We start from the raw sequence: 18,357 nt of genomic DNA on the forward strand, positions 1-18,357 counted from the left end.
TCTTGCAAGCCATCGCACCCCCAAAAAGGGATCTATGCTGCCATGTATTGCAAGGAAATGCAACCCCTAAATGAGCTTTGCACCCCCACAGCTTGCACAGAAATGCACCCCTAAAACGGGGCTGTTGCACCCCCAAAATGGGCTTTGCACCCCCACGTCTTGCATGGAAATGCATCTCCAAAAGGGGCTCTGCACCCCCAAAAACGGATCTATACTCCCACGTCTTGCAAAGAAATGCACCCCCAAATGAGTTCTGCAACCCGTGACTTGTGTGGAAATGCACCCCTAAAAAGGGCTCGGCAGCCCCAAAAGGGGCTCTGCACCCTCATGTCTTGCAAGCCATTGCTCCCCCAAAAAGGGATCTATACCCCCATGTCTTGCAAGGAAATGCAACTCCCAAGAGAGCTCTGCAACCCGCGACTTGTGTGGAAATGCACCCCTAAAAAGGGCTCAGCACCCCCAAAAGGGGCTTTGCACCCTCATGTCTTGCAAGCCATCGCACCCCCAAAAAGGGATCTATACTCCCATGTCTTGCAAGGAAATGCAACCCCTAAATGAGCTTTGCACCCCCGCAGCTTGTGCAGAAATGCACCCCCAAAATGGGCTTTGCACTACCACAGCTTGCACAGAAATGCACCCCCAAAATGGGCTTTGCACCCCCACATCTTGCTCAGAAATGCACTCCTAGAAAGGGCGGTTGGACTCCCCTTGCACAGAAATGCACCCTCAAAAGCGGCTCTGTACCCCCACATCTTGCAAGCCATTGCACCCCCCAAAAAGGGATCTACACTCCCATGTCTTGCAAGGAAATGCAACCCCTAAATGAGCTTTGCACCCCCACAGCTTGCACAGAAATGTAACCCCAAAGGGGGCTCTGCACCCCCAAAAATGGATCTATACTCCCATGTCTTGCAAGGAAATGCAGCCCCCCAGAGAGCTCTGCAACCCGCAGCTTGCATAGAAATGCACCCCAAAAAAGGGCTGTAGCACCCCCACATCTTGCTCAGAAATGCACTCCTAAAAAGGGCTGTTGGACCCCCCTTGCACAGAAATACACCCTCAAAAGGGGCTCTGTACCCCACATCTTGCAAGCCATTGCACCCCCCCAAAAGGGATCTATACTCCCATGTCTTGCAAGGAAATGCACCCCCAAAACAGCTCTGCACCCCTGCAGTTTGTGTGGAAATGCACTCCCAAAAAGGGCTTTGCACCTGCACATCTTGCACGGAAATGCACCCCCCAAAAAAGGGCTGTTGCACCCCCAGATCTTGCATGGAAATGCACCCCTAAAAAGGGATCTGTACTCCTATGTCTTGCAAGGAAATGCACCCCCAAACCAGTTCTGCACCCCTGCGGCTTGCGCAGAAATACACCCCCAAAAAGGGGTCGCCACCCCCAAAACGGGCCTTGCACCCCCACATCTTGCAAGCCATTGCTCCCCCAAAAAGGGATCTATACTCCCATGTCTTGCAAGGAAATGCAACCCCTAAACGAGCTTTGCGCCCCCAAAGCTTGCACAGAAATGCATCCCCAAAGGGGGCTCTGCACCCCCAAAAATGGATCTATACTCCCATGTCTTGCACGGAAATGCACCCCCAAAAAGGGATCTATACTCCCATGTCTTGCAAGGAAATGCACCCCCAAACGAGCTCTGCAACCCGCGACTTATGTGGAAATGCACCCCTAAAAAGGGCTGTTGGACCCCCCTTGCACAGAAATACACCCACAAAAGGGGCTCTGTACCCCCACATCTTGCAAGCCATTGCACCCCCCAAAAGGGATCTATACTCCCATGTCTTGCAAGGAAATGCACCCCTAAAACTGGCTCTGCACCCCTGCAGCTTGTGTGGAAATGCACTCCCAAAATGGGCTTTGCACCCCAACAGCTTGTACGGAAATGCACCCCCAAAAAGGCGTCTGTACCTGCACACCTTGCATGGAAATGAACCCCCCAAAAAAAGGGCTGTTGCACCCCCAGATCTTGCATGGAAATGCACCCCCAATAAGGGCTCTGAACCTCCACATCTTGCAAGGCAATGCTCCCCCCAAAAGGGATCTATACTTCCATGTCTTGCAAGGAAATGCAACCCCGAAATGAGCTTTGCACCCCCACAGCTTGCACAGAAATGCACCCCTAAAACGGGGCTGTTGCACCCCCAAAATGGGCTTTGCACCCCCACGTCTTGCACGGAAATGCATCCCCAAAGGGGGCTCTGCACCCCCAAAAAGGGATCTATACTCCCATGTCTTGCAAAGAAATGCACCCCCAAATGAGCTCTGCAACCCATGACTTGCGTGTAAATGCACCCCTAAAAAGGGCTCGGCACCCCCAAAAGGGGCTCTGCACCCTCATGTCTTGCAAGCCATTGCACCCCCAAAAAGGGATCTATACTCTCATACCTTGTAAGGAAATGCAGCCCCCAAGAGAGCTCTGCACCCCTGCAGCTTGCGCAGAAATGCACCCCAGAAAAGGGGCTTTTGCACCCCCACAGCTTGCACGGAAACGCACCCCTTAAAAAAGGGCTGTTGGACCCCACTTGCGCGGAAATACATCCCCAAAATAGGCTTTGCACCCCCACATCTTCCCAAGCAATGCACCCCCCAAAAGGAATCTATACTCCTATGTCTTGCAAGGAAATGCAGCCCCAAGACAGCTCTGCAGCCCCACAGCCTGCACAGAAATGCACCCCCAAAATGAGCTTTGCACCTCCCCCAAAAAGAGTTCAGCACCCTCACATCTTACAAGGGAGTACACCCCAAAAAACGGCTCGGCATCCCCAAAATCGGCTTTCCACCCTCAAATCTTACTCAGAAATGCACCCCCCAAAAAGGGCCTTGTGCCTCCCCCAAAAGGGCCTGCACACCCACACCTGGCAAGGAAATGCACCCCTAAAAATGGCTTTGAATCCCTAAAAGGGGGTCTGCACCCCCACATCTTGCAAGCCATTGCAGCCCCAAAAAGGGATCTATACTCCCATATCTTGCAAGGAAATGGAGCCCTGAAATGGACTTTGCACCCCCACAGCTTGCACAGAAATGCACTCTCAAAAAGGGCTCTGCACCCCCATACTTTGCAAGGAAATGCACCCCCAAAAAGGGCCTTGCACCCCTAAACCGGGCTCTGCACCACCACATCTTACAAGGCAATGCACCCCCCAAAAATCGCATTGTACCTTCACATCCTCCGCAGAAATGCACTCCCCAAAAAGGGCTTTGCACCCTCATACCTTGCAAGGAAATGCACCCCCAAAAAGAGCTTCGCATCCCCACATCTACAAGGAAATGCACCCCCAAAAGGGCTTCGCACCCCCACACCTTGCAAGGAAACGTACCCCCAAAAAGAGCTTTGCACCTCCATGTCTTGCATGAAACACACCCTCAAAAAGGGTTTGCACCCCTAAACCTCCTGCCCTCCCTTTCCCCCCCTTCGGTGGCTGCACCCCCTGCAGTCCACAGCTCCCGTGGCACAAGACTCCCTGGAAAGCCACATCAGGGGGGATTTTGGAGCCACTATCCAGGTACAGACCCAGACAACAGCCCCAGCACAGGCCCCGCCAGCCAAAGCTCGGCTCCCATTGCTACAAAACCACAGCCAGAAACACCCAGCGCCTGCCAGAAGGGACCACACTCGCCTGCTGGAGAAAAGCAATTCTCTCCCCTCTGTACCCATCCTGGAACGAAGGAGGAGGCGATTTGTTTCACAGGAAGGGAGACAAAGCGGATGTTTTCTTTGGATTTGCCTCAGGTAGAGCCTGTGCTTCCTCCTGAAGCCAAAGGTGAAAGAGATTTCGTTAATCGGAATGGAAACTTACCCCTACAACTGCAGGACAGCAGTTCCTCCCCACCCTGCCCCATCCGCTCCTTCTCAGCTTTGAAATAAAACAAGGCAAAACCCAACTTGTGTTCACAAAAAGGCGTTAAGTAAAAAGAAAAGCAGAGTGGGAGAGGAAAAGGGGGATCAAAACACTGTTTATTCAAGCTGTTAACAGGAACCCCTTGGATTTAAGCAGATGAGATTTCAAAGCGCAGGGATGCAATAGATATGGAAATACCAGCGAGGTGGGGCTGACACCTCCTTCTGCTGCCAAAGATCTAGGAATGGTTTAGGTTGGAAGGGACCTTAAAGACCATCCAGTTCCACTCCTGCCACGGGCAGGGACACCTCCCACTGCATCAGGGGCTCCAAGCCCCATCCAACCTGGCCTTGAACCCCTCCAGGGATGGGGCAGCCACCACTGCTCTGGGCAACCTGGGCCAGGGCCTCCCCACCCTCACAGCAAAACATTTCTCCCCAAGATCTCATCTCAATCTCCCCTCTTTCAATTTAGAGGAGTAAGCAGTGGGGTCTTCTCCACCACAGGATCCCCATCCAGGACTGGTGTTTGCCCACCCTTAACCACAGCTCGCTTGAGACACAGAAAACAGAGGCGATTCTGTGACAGGGAAGAGCATCCAGGTGGATTTTAATTGTAACATCTCTGACCTACAGAAGTCTGTCTCACATCAGCTCTTGGGAACGAAGACATCAGCTCCAGGGAAAGAAATAAGCATTTCTGCAAATGAAAATTAAGACAGCATCATCAGCTTGGCTTCTTGGGACAGCACAAGGTACTGCAGGATAGGTAATTGTATAGAAAAAAACAGGGTTGTTTTGGGGCTCAGCCTCTTGAGAGCCAAACAGAACTTTTCATGCCACCTCGGTTCTGGCTCCCACATCTCAGAAGCAGCATCATGACATTTCTAGAACTTTTTACTCCATCTAGACAAAAAAACCCAGCAAAAGTGAAAGCCCTTCTTTTCTCTTCACCCGACTACAAACAAAAGCTCCAGCAACGCCAACCACAAACAGCACAGGTTTGGGGAATCTGGAGCCAAAATGCACTTGTACAGGAGCACAGCAGAAGATCCAGTTTGAATAAATCTTATCACTTTAGGACTTAATAATGGAATAAAAATATAGCATCCCAGCTGGGCAGCAGCAAGCAGCTCTTTCCTAGTGGCACCGCCATCAGTGTTTCGGCACACGCCTGCATCCTGTGAGCTCCAGGTCCTCCCTTAGCTCTTCCCCAGAGCCCCAGAGGATTTCTGAGCAGGGTGAGATTTTTCCAAATTCCCCCTTTCCCAGCCATTTCCATCGTTTTCTTCTTGCTGATCACCACAGGGCTCATTACTCGCAGGTCTCTTCCCGCACAACTATTTGGATCAAGGTCCTTACAGACACTCCATCTCCACTCATACCTGCTGCGGGGTCACTTCCCAATCCTCCTCCCACAGCAGAGCCTCTGAGGGAACCCCAGCTGCTCAAAGCCGCAAACTGGAGAGGTCTGGGATTCTATATTCAATATTGTTAACAAAGTAACAACCCTTATTTGTTCTTTACAGTATTTATTGTACATGCAAACCTATGGAAATGCCACCAGAGTCCCTGCTGGAACCTTCTCTTCCTACATCAGGTATCAATTACTTTTGGGTGAAGCACGTTTGCTGTCCCCTAACTGGAAGCATTAAGATCCATTACGCAGCAGTCGCCTTCTCTTTGTAGGTTGCCATCATCTTCTTGATCTCAGCAATTGCTTTGCCAGGGTTCAAACCCTAAAAAGGAAAAGTTTCAGTTAGCTCCTCTGGATATGAGGATGTTGGAGCATCCTCCCCCTCCCTTGCCTTGATTTAAGGCACAATGAACTCAAATATTTCATAGAATCACAGAATCGCTTGGTTGAAAAAGACCTTGGAGATCATGGAGTCCAACCGTCCCTGTCCACTACTGAACCATGTTGCTACTCATAAAAACAACTGGCAGAGGAGATGATCAGCACCTCTTTAACCTAAAAGATTGAATCCAGCCTCATATCGGGCTTCCCTTCAAACGCTGGGAGGCTACAGGCCCAGAGACAGCTCTGAACGCCCTGCTCCAGGCACTCTGGCGGCAGGGCCCCTTGGTTAAGCTTTGCAGATCCAGGTTTGCTGCAATCCAGCCTCAGTTTACAAGGGAAGAGCGAGCCAGCTGGGAGCAAAGACGCGGTGCTGGGAGCAAACCGCCTCTGCCTGGAGGCTGAGCCGGCAGCGCTTCACGCTGCTGGAAGAAAAACGCTCATTTGACTTTGGAGGACTCGTTTTAATCAGCAATGAGGGGATCAGAGAAGAACAAGCGGCTGAGGGATAGAAATTTTAATGAAGCTCAAGCAGGACTGAATTCAATGTTTCCACAGGTGCTAGGAAGTGACTTCTGGAGGAAGGAAGCTGTCTTGTAAAAGCCTGACAGTAACATTACAAGAGATGTGGGGTTTTTTTTTAATTATCTGAACTAGAAAAGTCATGTATTGGAGAACACTAGGGGAGTGAATGAAGAGATAACTCACAGGACGAAAATGCTCCTTGCACAAAAGCAAGCTGAGCTTTCCAAAGGGTTTTCTACCATACAGACCCACGTAATGTTGGAAAAGCTCTTAATCCCACAGCACTGCCACCAAATCAAGCAAACCTAATCTCAAAATGAGGGGGGAATCACAATTGCCCTGCTGTATCGTTGCAATTACAGCTGCGGGACAGAGAACAAACAGGAATCACCCGGGTGCAGAGCTCACCACGCAGTCTAGGTCTGATCAAGGCAACAGGCAGGATGAAAGCAAGAGCGACAACGTGTTATAAACCATAAATGCCTCAAACTTAGAATCACAGAATGGTTTGGATTGGAAGGGTCTTTAAAGTCCATCCAGTCCCACCCCTGCCATGGACACGGACACCTCCCACTGGATCAGGGGCTCCAAGCCCCATCCAACCTGGCCTTGAACCCCTCCAGGGATAGGGCAGCCACTCCTGCTCTGGGCAACCTGGGCCGGGGCCTCCCCACCCTTATCGTGAGGATCTTCCTCCTAATGTCTAATCTAAATCTTCTCCCTTCCAATTTCAAACCATTCCCCACTCATCCTGTCACTACAGGCCCTGTAAGAACTCCCTCCCCAGCTTTCCTGGAGCCCCTTTCAGTACTGGAAGCTGCTCTAAGATCTCCCTGGAGCCTTCTTTTCTCCAGGCTGAACAACCCTGACTCTCTCAGCCTGCCCTTACTGCAGAGGTGCCCCAGCCCTCGGATCATCTTCATGGCCCTTGAGACACCAAGCCTCAGCGTGCTATTTCCCTGAACCACATGCATTCCTACACAGAGCCAGTCCCCACGCTGAACCTTCACCTTCAGCTGAACTACAGCTGACATTGGATCACAAGCTCCCTATACAAAGGGGGAATTATCTGTAGGCAGTGAATCACTTCAGAAAAACACAAGAGAACTCAGCATGCGGTGCTCCTGACCAACACCTCTCAACCCAGATCCCCGGGATCTCCTTTTCCCTGCATCTGTGATCCACTCAACCATTTGCCTTCTTGTTATTTCACAATCTAAGAATTACTCCACCACCAAATAAAGGCTGGCCAGAAAACAGCACAAGCTAGTGCAAGATGAGGAAAGGCAGGCTCTTAAAAGAGATACCAGAGAACAGCTCATCTGGGAAATGCCCTGACATCAAGATAAAACAAACACATCACCTAAAGGCGCTGAAATTTATCTTCTCCATTAGACAAGTGGCATGAATTCATCGTGGACAGGTGCTATCGCTGGAGTTTAAGGTCACATTGCCTGGGGGTTAGGCATATCACTCACGCTGTTGGACTAGGCTGGACAAATGTCCCCGCACTGCTCCTGGCAGTGTCCCTCGCACCCTACAGTCCTAAATCCTGGAAACAGGTTCTCAAAGTCACAGCCTTGCTCACGGGGAAGAAATGTTCCTGCGAAGCGTGACACAAACTCTGACACATCCTCTTGCACAGTCACTGGGAAAGGCACGACTGCTGGTAACTCACTGGGTCACAAGAAGACTGGACAAGTTGAAGCAAGCTTGAGGAAAACAAAAGCTTAAGCAGGTACCTTCCTACTGGTTTCAAACTGGGTGCTTGGGAACGAGCCAGTAACCGCAGAAGGGACACACGGACACACACGTACCTTAGGGCAAGTCCTTGTGCAGTTCATGATAGTGTGACAACGGTAGAGGGAGAACGGGTCTTGAAGCTGTGCCAGGCGTTCCTCTGTGTAGTCATCTCTGGAGTCAATCATCCAGCGATAGGCCTGCAAGTCAGTGACGTGTGACACCAAATGTTTTAAGATGTTGTAATCAGTGTGAGATTCTAAAAGCAACACCTAACTCAGGAATTCGGGGCCAGGATCTGGACTACGTCACATATCCCGCCTGTGCCCACAAACACTTGCAGCGCTATTAGAGGGGGAGTCCCTCAGCGGTCCCACGTGACGAACGGGATCCGTCCTTACCTGCATCAGTACCGCAGGCCCCAAGTACTTGTCCCCGTTCCACCAGTAACTGGGACAGCTGGTGCTGCAGCAGGCGCAGAGGATGCACTCGTAGAGTCCATCCTGCATGGGGGTGGGAGACCACAGTCAAGCCACTCAGAAACCCACAATGAAGGCTTTTTTTTTTTTAAGAGGGGATTTACACAAACATGTGCTTTCCTCACCACCTTCCCGTCCAACCACTGGCTGCAACAGACCGGCTCGGGAAACTTTATGCTGAAGCAGCACTGCTGGAAGGACACATGCAATCATCCCAACTCCACTCATATCATAAACCTGGAGTTTGTGCTTCTTACCCCCCTGCTGTCACAAACTGAAGAAAATGTTAATATTGCTTAATCTTCCCTCATTCCTTCCTCCCAGCCTGTCTCAATTAGTGGGTGAGGAAAGGGACAGATATGTAACCAATTAACAATTCAAGGCCAAGTCACAGAAGAGAAGAAAGAGCAAAGTCTGCCCAACAGCCACAGGGAGAAGAGCTCAGTCTAGCGTGTGCTTTATGGGGAACCCCAAGCACTTAGAAAGTGGGAACAGTGCAAGCCTTCACACATTTCACCATTTTTCTAGAGATGAACATCTTTTTATTTCAGGCACTGAAGGACAGAAACGCAGACCCACAAGGAATTGACACTGGGCAGAAGACAAGACTCTGAGGAGCAAAGCATCTCCACTGGTAGTTCCATCAGCCCCTAGGCTAAGAGACAAGAGTCCTGTCAGGCTTCATTTATGTATCTGAAAGCTGTTTTGGGACACAGGTCTCATTAAATTTAGTTTACCTGATTCCAGAACTCTTGGGAGCTTGTAACAAGTGCACCGCTTTAGTCTTTTGGAGAGACCTGCCAAAGCTAGGTAAGTCAGTTACCTCCTCACTCTAAATTTGTCCTATTTCTAGCTGTAACACCATATCCAAGCTTCTCCTGCACACAGGCTGTTGTCAAAACCAGAGAAACTTCAGCAATGAGATAAAACACAGGGTTACTGGTTGTGAAAGATTCAGGCAGCTCTTGCCATTGCTTTTAGGTTTGCTTATTCCTATGTGAATGATTTCAAGGATGCAGCTTTATGAAAGCCACGTGAAGGGGAAGTCCCTTTAGCCCCTGCACCTGGGTCAGACAGCATCCCAGAATGGTGCATGAGAACCAACTGTTGCCCTTGGAGGGATTCTACCCATCTGTAAAATCCTGCGGTTGTTCAGACGTCACAGCACCAGCTGCACGGTGCTGCCAACGTCTCCGGCTCACGACTGCTCTATTCATTAGATGTTAACTCCACAAACACACCTAATGGGGAACTGCCAAAGGTCACTTCAGACAATTGGGCTACAGCTCAGAGGTTTTCATTGAATTTCCTTTAAGCAGCCTTAGTCTTTGCTGTTCACATCCGCCTCTCAGCGCTTCCTGAAATCTAGGCCGCCTACCCACTTTGTGCCTGCTCCGTGACAGCAGCGATCGCTGCAGAGCATTGACTCATAGAATCACCAGGTTGGAAAAGACCCACCGGATCATCGAGTCCAACCATTGAAGGGCCGAGCTTTGAGCTGAGAAGTAGATGATGGATCCACCCGGGGAAGGTCAGAGGCAGAAGAGAAACAGCTGAGTTAACGACGCCTTCTGTGGCAGGCAAGGAAATCCAGACAAGATCTTATCTGCACTATAAGCTCTTTAAAAGCTACTATATCCCAGCTCCTGAAATGGTTCCTTGGGCACTTTTCAGCTTTATGCAGAAACTACGGTTCCAGAAACCCCCCTCAAAATAACCCAGCGCTCAAGACAGGCATCCAAAGATGTGCATTAATACACCACGCTCATGTCTTCACATCCAGAAGGGTTTAGCTTCTGCTATTAGCTTTTATGGCTATAAAATGCAGCAAGAAGCAACATGAGAGCGCTGCCTTAGCGTGCTGCAGCTAGACAAGACAGACAGCGCCGAGCCTCACAGCCTACGTGCCGGCACACTCCGCCGTGCCTTATCTCCCCTGGAATATTACAAGCCTGTAGCCTTCACAGTGTTTTTACAGACACACATGGTTTCACAGTTCAGACAGTGGAAATGAGATCAGAGTCCCCATCGCAACCGCGACTGCATTTCATTAGTGAACGTTACCCCTAGCAATGCAGGCAAGCCATGACGCTGCATTTAAGCCAGCAGATTCCACCCACGGCGGGTTTTGCACTAGACAGCTTTGTCATTAATGGAACTAGAAGCTACTGCATGTTAACGATTAACCCTGGTCTTATCTAGAAGGGTAGGAAAAAAAAGCAATAACCAGTTTCTGACGGTCTTCTATGGACTGCAGGTATTGCTCCTTGCCCTGTTTGGACTCATCCTTCTTCTTCAGGTAAGGCTCGATGGATTTGTATTGTGCGTAGAAGTTACTCAAGTCCTAGCAGTCAAAAGGCAAAGAGGTCACATTTAATAAGCTGAACTGAATGCATGAGAGGTTGAACATCTGCTACCACAACAGAAGGTGGCGTTTTGTACCTCAATGACCACATTCCTCCAAACAAGGGCAGATTTAGTTACTTCTGCAAAGCTCAGATACACCCAAGACAGAAAAGAGCAGTGGGAGTAACATGTGAATTGAGAAGTGATCTTGTTGGCACCTCCCAACATTGCCCTTTCCAACCCAATCTGAACCCCATGCAGCCTGGAACAGCGTCAGCCTTGGTCCCAAGCTGATGGAATCAGACACTCACCGGAACAAGGTCCTTCACCACATACATGTGGGGGAGAGGGTAGATTTTGGTGATTTTGTTGAGATCGGGATCAATTCTTTTGATACAGGCCAGCGTGTTTCCACCTGCGATATTCATAGCACATGAACCGCAGATGCCTGAGTGGAAGAAAAAGATGAAAGCATCAGGTATTTACCCTCTTATCCTACTTGAGGAAGATCTTGGCCCCAAACGTGCCCCGGGGTTGTCTTCAAGAAACTCTGTACGTGACATGGAAAACGCCAGAAGTTGCCATTGGGCCAAACACGTCGCAATTTAAATAAAGAACAAACATGGGAGTCACTTTCATTAAAGCTACATTCTCAAGTGTTTAACTTTCTTCCACAGCAGAAAAGTGGTTTGAACACTTCATCCCTTTCGCATCATTCATTAGTTTCATGCGCTGCTGAGGGTGGAGAAACCATCCAGCTTTGTTCACAAGTTTGAAGCATGAGGTCGTACCGATGTGAAGCAGCTAATGCTGAGATTGTAACATGGGAAGCAAGGCATGTTTCCCAGCAGCCCTACAGCTACGGGTCAAAGGCACCCCTGAAAGTCAGGAACATAAAACAAAGTCCCCAAGACAGAAGCTGCCCTCTGTGCTCTCTGCAGCCGGGTTGAGAGGTGCCAAAAACTGCCTTCATTAACTCCCAAAGGTGAGAGGACAGACGCTCCCCAGAACAACCAGCATATAAATAGCTTAACAAATGGATTAAATGACACCTCTAATGATCTCCCAGTAATAGAAGGATCAGATGAAGTGCAGGAATGGCCAAGGTTTACAAGAAAAACCACCGCAGAACTGTCACAGATACTGCTCAGGTCAGGAGCTTGGGTATCCAATTCAGACCCAAGCCTAAACCGTCACATTAGAGAGAAGATGAATGTTGAAAGGGCAACTCTCATTTCAGAGGATTTGACACATATCAATTGATACGAGTCAGGGAAATGCCACGGCTCCTCGTGCTGCCGAGTCCGCCTCAGCTCCTGATGTGCTGGCAACTCTTCCCCTCGCCACAGATAATGGCTGGCGCTTGAACAAGGTTATTCCTCCCACTCCAGGAATGGTTACAAGTATTTTCCAGTCAACTGGGAACCAGGACAGACGCACGGGTACGCAACAGGAACGCAGAGTAAGGTTTTCCCCTGCGTGGTAGAAAAGGGGCAAGATTGAACCAGCCCAGCCTGAAAACCCACCTCCTGGTCCTCAAAGAAGAGAATCCAGGGCAATTAATTCAGGTGCTCGGGAACAGTGTTGCTTATCTGAACATCAGACATACAACAACCACATCATATGGAATTCTTCCACCTGCTATGCAGATTCTGTGGGAAGCAGCTGCGTTACAGCGTGCTTTTCATTTAGATCCAAGCCAAAATACCTTCAGGCATCACTCGCACCTTTCTCATACTTACAAAGCCATAAAGGCATCCTCCCTTCTTGCATTTCCACAACTACCATTTCAAGCTCAGCAACCCCAAATTATCCAGGAATTAGTATTTTTAACAGGGAAAGTCACCTGGACAAGGAAGTTTTAGCAGTTAAACAGCAGACTTGTACCTGTGTGAGAACCAGCCGCTCGCCCTGCAGTGTAAAACCACCAGATGGCCTTTTCCTCAACCAATCACTCAGCCGAGGGCCAAAAAAAGATTCCTGGAGCTATTCCTAGAAGTCATAAGCACTCTTCCAGTTACACCCTTTCTTATTTCCACAGCAGCACTAGATAAAGCAGCCCCTTACAACTCATTTGCTACAGCTGCCCCCTCAATTTGGCTGTTGTAATCTCCCTTGCTGGATTTCCCTGCACGGCCCATCACTGGAGGGCAGCAAGATGAGCAAGATAGGACAGAAACAGGAACGGCTGGGGCTGTTTCAGCACGTTGCTCATGGCTTGGTGTTGTGTGATTACACCCTGTGAACATGAGCTTTAACTGTCCTACTTGATTCATTGCAGTGTTCCATACACAGCAGCTGGAAAAGCAGAGTGGCGCCACCTCCCCTGGAGTTTTCTAGGGGTTACAGACACGGTCAGCAATAAACAGCCTTCAAGGAGGCTCTTCAGGCTCAAAAATCCTTCTTACCTTCCCGACACGATCTGCGGAAGGTCAGAGTGGAGTCCATCTCGTTTTTGATCTTGATCAGAGCATCGAGCACCATAGGCCCACATCTGCAAGAAAAAACAAAGTCGGTGAACGTGCACAATCCGCCCAAGCCTCGGTGCTCTGGCACCTCAACTCAGCAGCACCCGGAAGGATTTTCATCAACTACAATTAAGAATACACTTTTTTTGTCAATCCCAGGCAGCAAGACTGAGATATCTCCTCAGCACAACCAGGGTCGGGGGGGAAGAGAGGTTTTTCTTTTGCCGAAGCCTAAATCTGGCTCTGTTGGAGAGGGTTCAGATGGCACATGTGGAAAACGAGCGCCCTGCTATGGGTTCTCTCCTCTCGGGTCAGGTTTTGACAAGTCTGTCCTCATTAGTCACAGAAGGCAGCGCTGCACGCAGTCGAGGACAATTTATGTAATCTATGGCAGACACAGCAACACCCAGAAATTAATAAATGGAGCGAGTCACAAAAAATCTGGGCTCTCCATCATATGCTTAAGTGCATGGCTTCTGAAGCTTTCAGAAAGGGCTCGAGGTAAATTCCTCTGGCAAAGGTACAGCAGCGACTGGAGCTCAGGAAAATCAAGATCCACGTGGTTTCGGCATCACAGGGAAGGCTGTGCCTCTTCCCCAAAATCACCTCAAGCTCTGCCAGGGGAGGTTTAGGCTGAACATTAGGAAAAAATTTTTCACAGAAAGGGTCATTGGGCACTGTCAGAGGCTGCCCAGGGAGGGGGTTGAGTCCCCTTCCCTGGAGGGGTTTAAGGGACGGGTGGATGAGGTGCTCAGGGACATGGTTTAGTGTTTGATGGGAATGGTTGGACTCAATGATCCGGTGGGTCTCTTCCAACCTGGTGATTCTGTGATTCTATGATTCACAGAATGTTAAAAGCCGTCTCGGCGACAGCCACCCCAAAGCATGCAGGGGGTCACTCTGAGCCTACCAGGACCTGCCAAGCAGAGGTAACTGAGCGTTTGGAGAACAATGGGAAGTCAATAAAGCTTCCACCTGATCCCCCAGGTCTGGGACCATGAACTATGCATAAAACAAGCTTCCTTTTGGAGCATGTGTATAAATCTACCATCTAAATAGAGCTTAAAGTCACAAATGCACTTAAGTCTTCAACGCAACTCCAGGACATAGGTAAAACCTCACAGAAGTCACAGAATAAAGTGACTTTCAAAGCTGACAGCTACTGAGACACTGGCATTCAGATACAGTCTTGAATCATAGAAAATGGTTTGGGTTGGAAGGGACCCCAAAGCCCACCCAGTTCCACCCCCGCCATGGGCAGGGACACCTCCCACTGGATCACGGGCTCCAAGTTCCATCTAACCTGGCCTTGAACCCCTCCAGGGATGGGGCAGCCACAGCTTCCCTGGGCAACCTGGGCCAGGGCCTCCCCAGCCTCACAGGAAAGCATTTCTCCTTAAGGTCTCATCTCAAACTCCCCTCTATCAGCTGTAAACCATTCCCCCTCATCCTGACCCTGCACTCCCTGATCCAGAGCCTCTGCCCAGCTTTCTGATGAGTGAGGAAGTGGAAGTAATCCCACGTGACTGCAGCAAGATTTGCTTTACCAAGAAATAACACTGATCTCGCCTGTGCTGAGGACATAGTGCTTTGTCACATAGCTGAGGCACCACCTTCCTGGCCACTCCAACACGGTTTTAACAGACCCTGAGGCTAAAGGAGACTGCTGACACCTTCAGCTGTCTGCTCACATCCTCCTCAGTCACCTGCCCTTATTACCTGTCAGATAATGCAGTGCACACACAGCCCTGCCTGGAAGCAAAGCCTCACACCCTCACAGCACGTACTCACTTATTCAAATCCACTTCATATGTCTGCATGCGGGGCTTGTCCCCAGGCTTATCAGGATCCCATCTGTAGATGGCAAACTTCTTGATCCGGGGCGCCGCCGCAGCTGCTGTCTGCGCTCCCCGACACATCTGTATTTAAACAGCAACAAAACAGGCCTTAGGTCCCGTTGGGAGACTCTTAGCAGGGAGAAAAAGTGACATGAGGCTGCGTGGTTACAGAATTGTGGGATGGTTTGAGTTGAAAAGGACCTCAAAACCCATCCAGTCCATGGGTCTAGGAACGGTTTAGGTTGGAAGGGACCTTAAAGACCATCCAGTTCCACCCCTGCCACGGGCAGGGACACCTCCCACTGGATCAGGGGCTCCAAGCCCCATCCAACCTGGCCTTGAACCCCTCCAGGGATGGGGCAGCCACCCCTGCTCTGGGCAACCTGGGTCAGGGCCTCCCCACCCTCATCGTGAAGAATTTCTTCCTAATATCTAATCTAAATCTTCCCTCTTTCAATTTAAAGCCATTCCCCCTCATCCTATCACTAAAAGCCCTTGAAAAAGTCCCTCCCCACCTTTCCTGGAACCCCTTTCAGTACTGGCAGCTGCCTCCCAGACCTTTCTGCAACCCCTCTTGCCCCCAGCTCCCTCCCAGGCCCCTCTGCAACCCTCCTTGCACCCTAACTTTCTCCCAGGCCCTTCTACACCAACGCTGACCGCCTCCCAGGCCTCTTGGCAATCCCACCTCATTCCCAAGCCCCTCTACACACCCTCCTCCCCCCAGCTCCCACCTAAGCCCCTTTGCACCAGCCCCCGGACCCTCTCTGCACCCCACCTTTCCTCCATCTCCCTCCAGATCTCTCTCCAACAGCCCCAAGCCCCTCCCAGGCCCCTGGACACCCCATTCTAACCCACAGGTCCCTCCAAGCCCTCTCTGGCCCCCTAGCTCCCTCCCAGGTCCCTCTGTACCCCATTCTAACTCCCATTCCCCCTCAGCCCTCTCTGCCCCCCATCCTGCCCTCTAGCTCCCTTCCAGGCCCCTCTGCACCCCATTCTATCACTCATGTCCCTCCTAGCTCTCTCTGCACCCCGTCCGGACCCCTCCTCAGCTCCCCCACAAGCCGTCTCTGCAACCCCTCCTGCACCCCAACTGTCTCCTATGCCTCTCCAGACCCCATTCTGCCCCCCAACTCCCTCTCAGCTCTCTCTGCCCCACATCCTGCCCTCTAGCTCCCTCCCAGGCCCTTCTACACCCCATTCTATCTCCCACGTCCCTCCCAGCCCTCTCTACACCCCGTCCCACCCCCTCCTCAGCTCCACCCCCAAAGCCATCTCTGCAACCCCTCCTGCACCCCAACTGTCTCCCATGACTCTCTAGGCCCCATTCTAGCCCCCAACTCCCTCTCAGCCCTCTCTGCCCCACATCCTGCCCTCTAGCTCCCTCCCAGGTCCCTCTGCACCCCACTCTATCTCCCATGTCCCTCCCAGCCCTCTCTGCACCCCATCCTGCCCCCTCCTCAGCTCCCCCTCAAGCCGTCTCTGCAACCCCTCCTGCACCCCAACTGTCTCCCATGCCTCTCTAGGCCCCATTCTGCCCCCCAACTCCCTCTCAGCTCTCTCTGCCCCACATCTCTCTCTCAGGCCCTTCTACACCCCATTCCATCTCCCATGTCCATCCCAGCCCTCTCTGCACCCCGTCCTTCCCCCTCCTCAGCTCCCCCCCCAAGCCATCCCTGCAACCCCTCCTGCACCCCAACTCTCCCCCAGGTCCCTGTGCACCAACCCAGACCCCTCAGCGCGCCCCCTCATCCCCAAGCCCCTCTGCACGCCCCCCAGCGCCTCCTCCCCCACCACGCCCCCGCCTCGAACCCGCCCCTCCACACCCCAACACCCCCTCCCTGCCCCCTAGCCGCTCGCCCCCCGCGGCCCCTGCTCGCCCCACAAGCCTCCTGCTCGCCTCCCTCGGTCTCCGTTCGCCCCCCGCCGCCCCCCTCACCGGCCGCAGCAGCCGCGCGGGGACGCCGCGCCTCAAGGAGACTCCCACCACGGCCGCCGCCATCTTGGCCCTGCGCAGTTCCGACACCCACTTCCGCCCGGAAGCGGAAGTAACACAGAACCGGAAGTAGGCGTCGCGGCGGCGCGAGCGCGGCTTCAGGCGCCCCGCCAGCCTCCATATTGGATGTGGCGGGGACTGGGCGGCGGCCATCTTGGTTGTGTTGGAGGGGGGGGGGGGGGGGTGTGTGTGTGTATATTTACTGGCAGCCATGTTGGGTGTGGCGTCTGCCCCAGGGTAGGCGCCATGTTGAGTGTGGCATCACAAAGGGACAAGGTGCCTTCACCTCCCTTTTTGAAGAGAAGGGGAGACCAGCGCCTCTCCCCAACAATTCCCAAGCGAATTCTTTTTGCAGGGAAGGTGCCCAGGCCCTCCTGCCTGCCCCAACACCAACATTGTGGGCACCAAGGGCCGGAAACCCCTCAGTCTGTTTGCAGATGGCACCAAGCTGGGTGGGAGCATGGATCTGCTGGAGGGTGGGAAAGCTCCGCAGAGGGACGTGGGCATTGATCCATGGTCTAGAGGGCAGAAAGGCTCCGCAGAAGGATTGGGACAGGCTGGACCCGCAGTCTGGACGGCCGGGAGGCTCTCCAGAGGGATCATGGAATCATTGAATCACCAGGTTGGAAGAGACCCACCGGATCATCGAGTCCAACCATTCCCATCAATCACTAACCCATGTCCCTCAGCACCTTGTCCACCCGTCCCTTAAACCCCTCCAGGGAAGGGGACTCAACCCCCTCCCTGGGCAGCCTCTGACAGTGACCAATGACCATTTCCATGAATTTTTTTTCCTGATGTTCAGCCTGACCCTCCCCTGGTGGAGCTTGAGGCCATTCCCTCTCGTCCTGTCCCCTGTCCCTTGGGAGAAGAGCCCAGCTCCCTCCTCTCCACAACCTCCTTTCAGGGAGTTGGAGAGAGCAACAAGGTCTCTCTTTAGCCTCCTCTTCTCCAGGCTAAACACCCCCAGCTCTCTCAACTGCTCCTTGTAAGACTTGTTCTCCAGCCCCTTCAGCAGCTGACCTGAACAGGCAGGATCCACGGGCTGAGACCAGTGGGATGGGGTTCAACTTGGCCAGGTGCTGGGTCCTGCACTTGGGTCACAACAATCCTGAACAGCTCCAGGCTTGGTGGAGAGCAGCTGGGAAGCTGCCTGGAGGAGAAGAACTCGGGTCTGTTGGGTGACAGCAGCTGAACACGAGCCAGCAGTGTCCCAGGTGGCCAAGGAGGCCACCAGCATCTTGGCTTAGCTCAGCCGTGGGGTGGCCAGCAGGAGCAGGGAAGGGATCGTCCCCTGCACTCGGCGCTGGGGAGGCC

General features: G+C 52.0%; 1 protein-coding gene across 3 annotated transcripts; it reads right to left on the minus strand.

Moving 5' to 3' along the window:
* Nucleotides 1–4,431: 4,431 nt before the first annotated feature.
* SDHB (succinate dehydrogenase complex iron sulfur subunit B) lies at nucleotides 4,432–17,091 on the minus strand. 3 transcript variants are annotated; one of them, XR_011338976.1, is made up of 9 exons: nucleotides 16,984–17,091; nucleotides 15,001–15,128; nucleotides 13,150–13,235; nucleotides 11,053–11,189; nucleotides 10,623–10,739; nucleotides 8,318–8,419; nucleotides 7,994–8,116; nucleotides 5,465–5,592; nucleotides 4,432–4,553 (listed from the first exon to the last, which is right to left on the minus strand). XR_011338976.1 is itself a non-coding variant. In XM_069874493.1 (8 exons), exons 1-8 carry the CDS (start codon nucleotides 17,044–17,046, stop codon nucleotides 5,515–5,517), a joined length of 834 nt encoding a protein of 277 aa, XP_069730594.1. In that variant the 5' UTR covers nucleotides 17,047–17,091; the 3' UTR covers nucleotides 5,366–5,514. The 3 variants fall into 3 exon arrangements, 1 of the variants encoding a protein (XP_069730594.1); XR_011338975.1 differs by having other exon boundaries at nucleotides 5,403–5,592; XM_069874493.1 differs by lacking the exon at nucleotides 4,432–4,553 and having other exon boundaries at nucleotides 5,366–5,592.
* Nucleotides 17,092–18,357: the final 1,266 nt, after the last annotated feature.

Source organism: Phaenicophaeus curvirostris, chromosome 22, assembly GCF_032191515.1.
Source record: "Phaenicophaeus curvirostris isolate KB17595 chromosome 22, BPBGC_Pcur_1.0, whole genome shotgun sequence".
NCBI classification, from domain to species: Eukaryota; Metazoa; Chordata; class Aves; order Cuculiformes; family Cuculidae; genus Phaenicophaeus; species Phaenicophaeus curvirostris.

What these genes read in the sequence shown, in the direction of transcription:
- SDHB (XM_069874493.1), bottom strand. Translation starts at nt 17,046, where the DNA reads ATGGCGGCGGCCGTGGTGGGAGTCTCCTTGAGGCGCGGCGTCCCCGCG. An exon ending in TATGAAGTGGATTTGAATAA is followed by an intron (nt 13,236 to 15,000) that starts GTGAGTACGTGC and finishes TTTTTCTTGCAG; the next exon opens with ATGTGGGCCTATGGTGCTCG. An exon ending in CCGCAGATCGTGTCGGGAAG is followed by an intron (nt 11,190 to 13,149) that starts GTAAGAAGGATT and finishes TCTTCCACTCAG; the next exon opens with GCATCTGCGGTTCATGTGCT.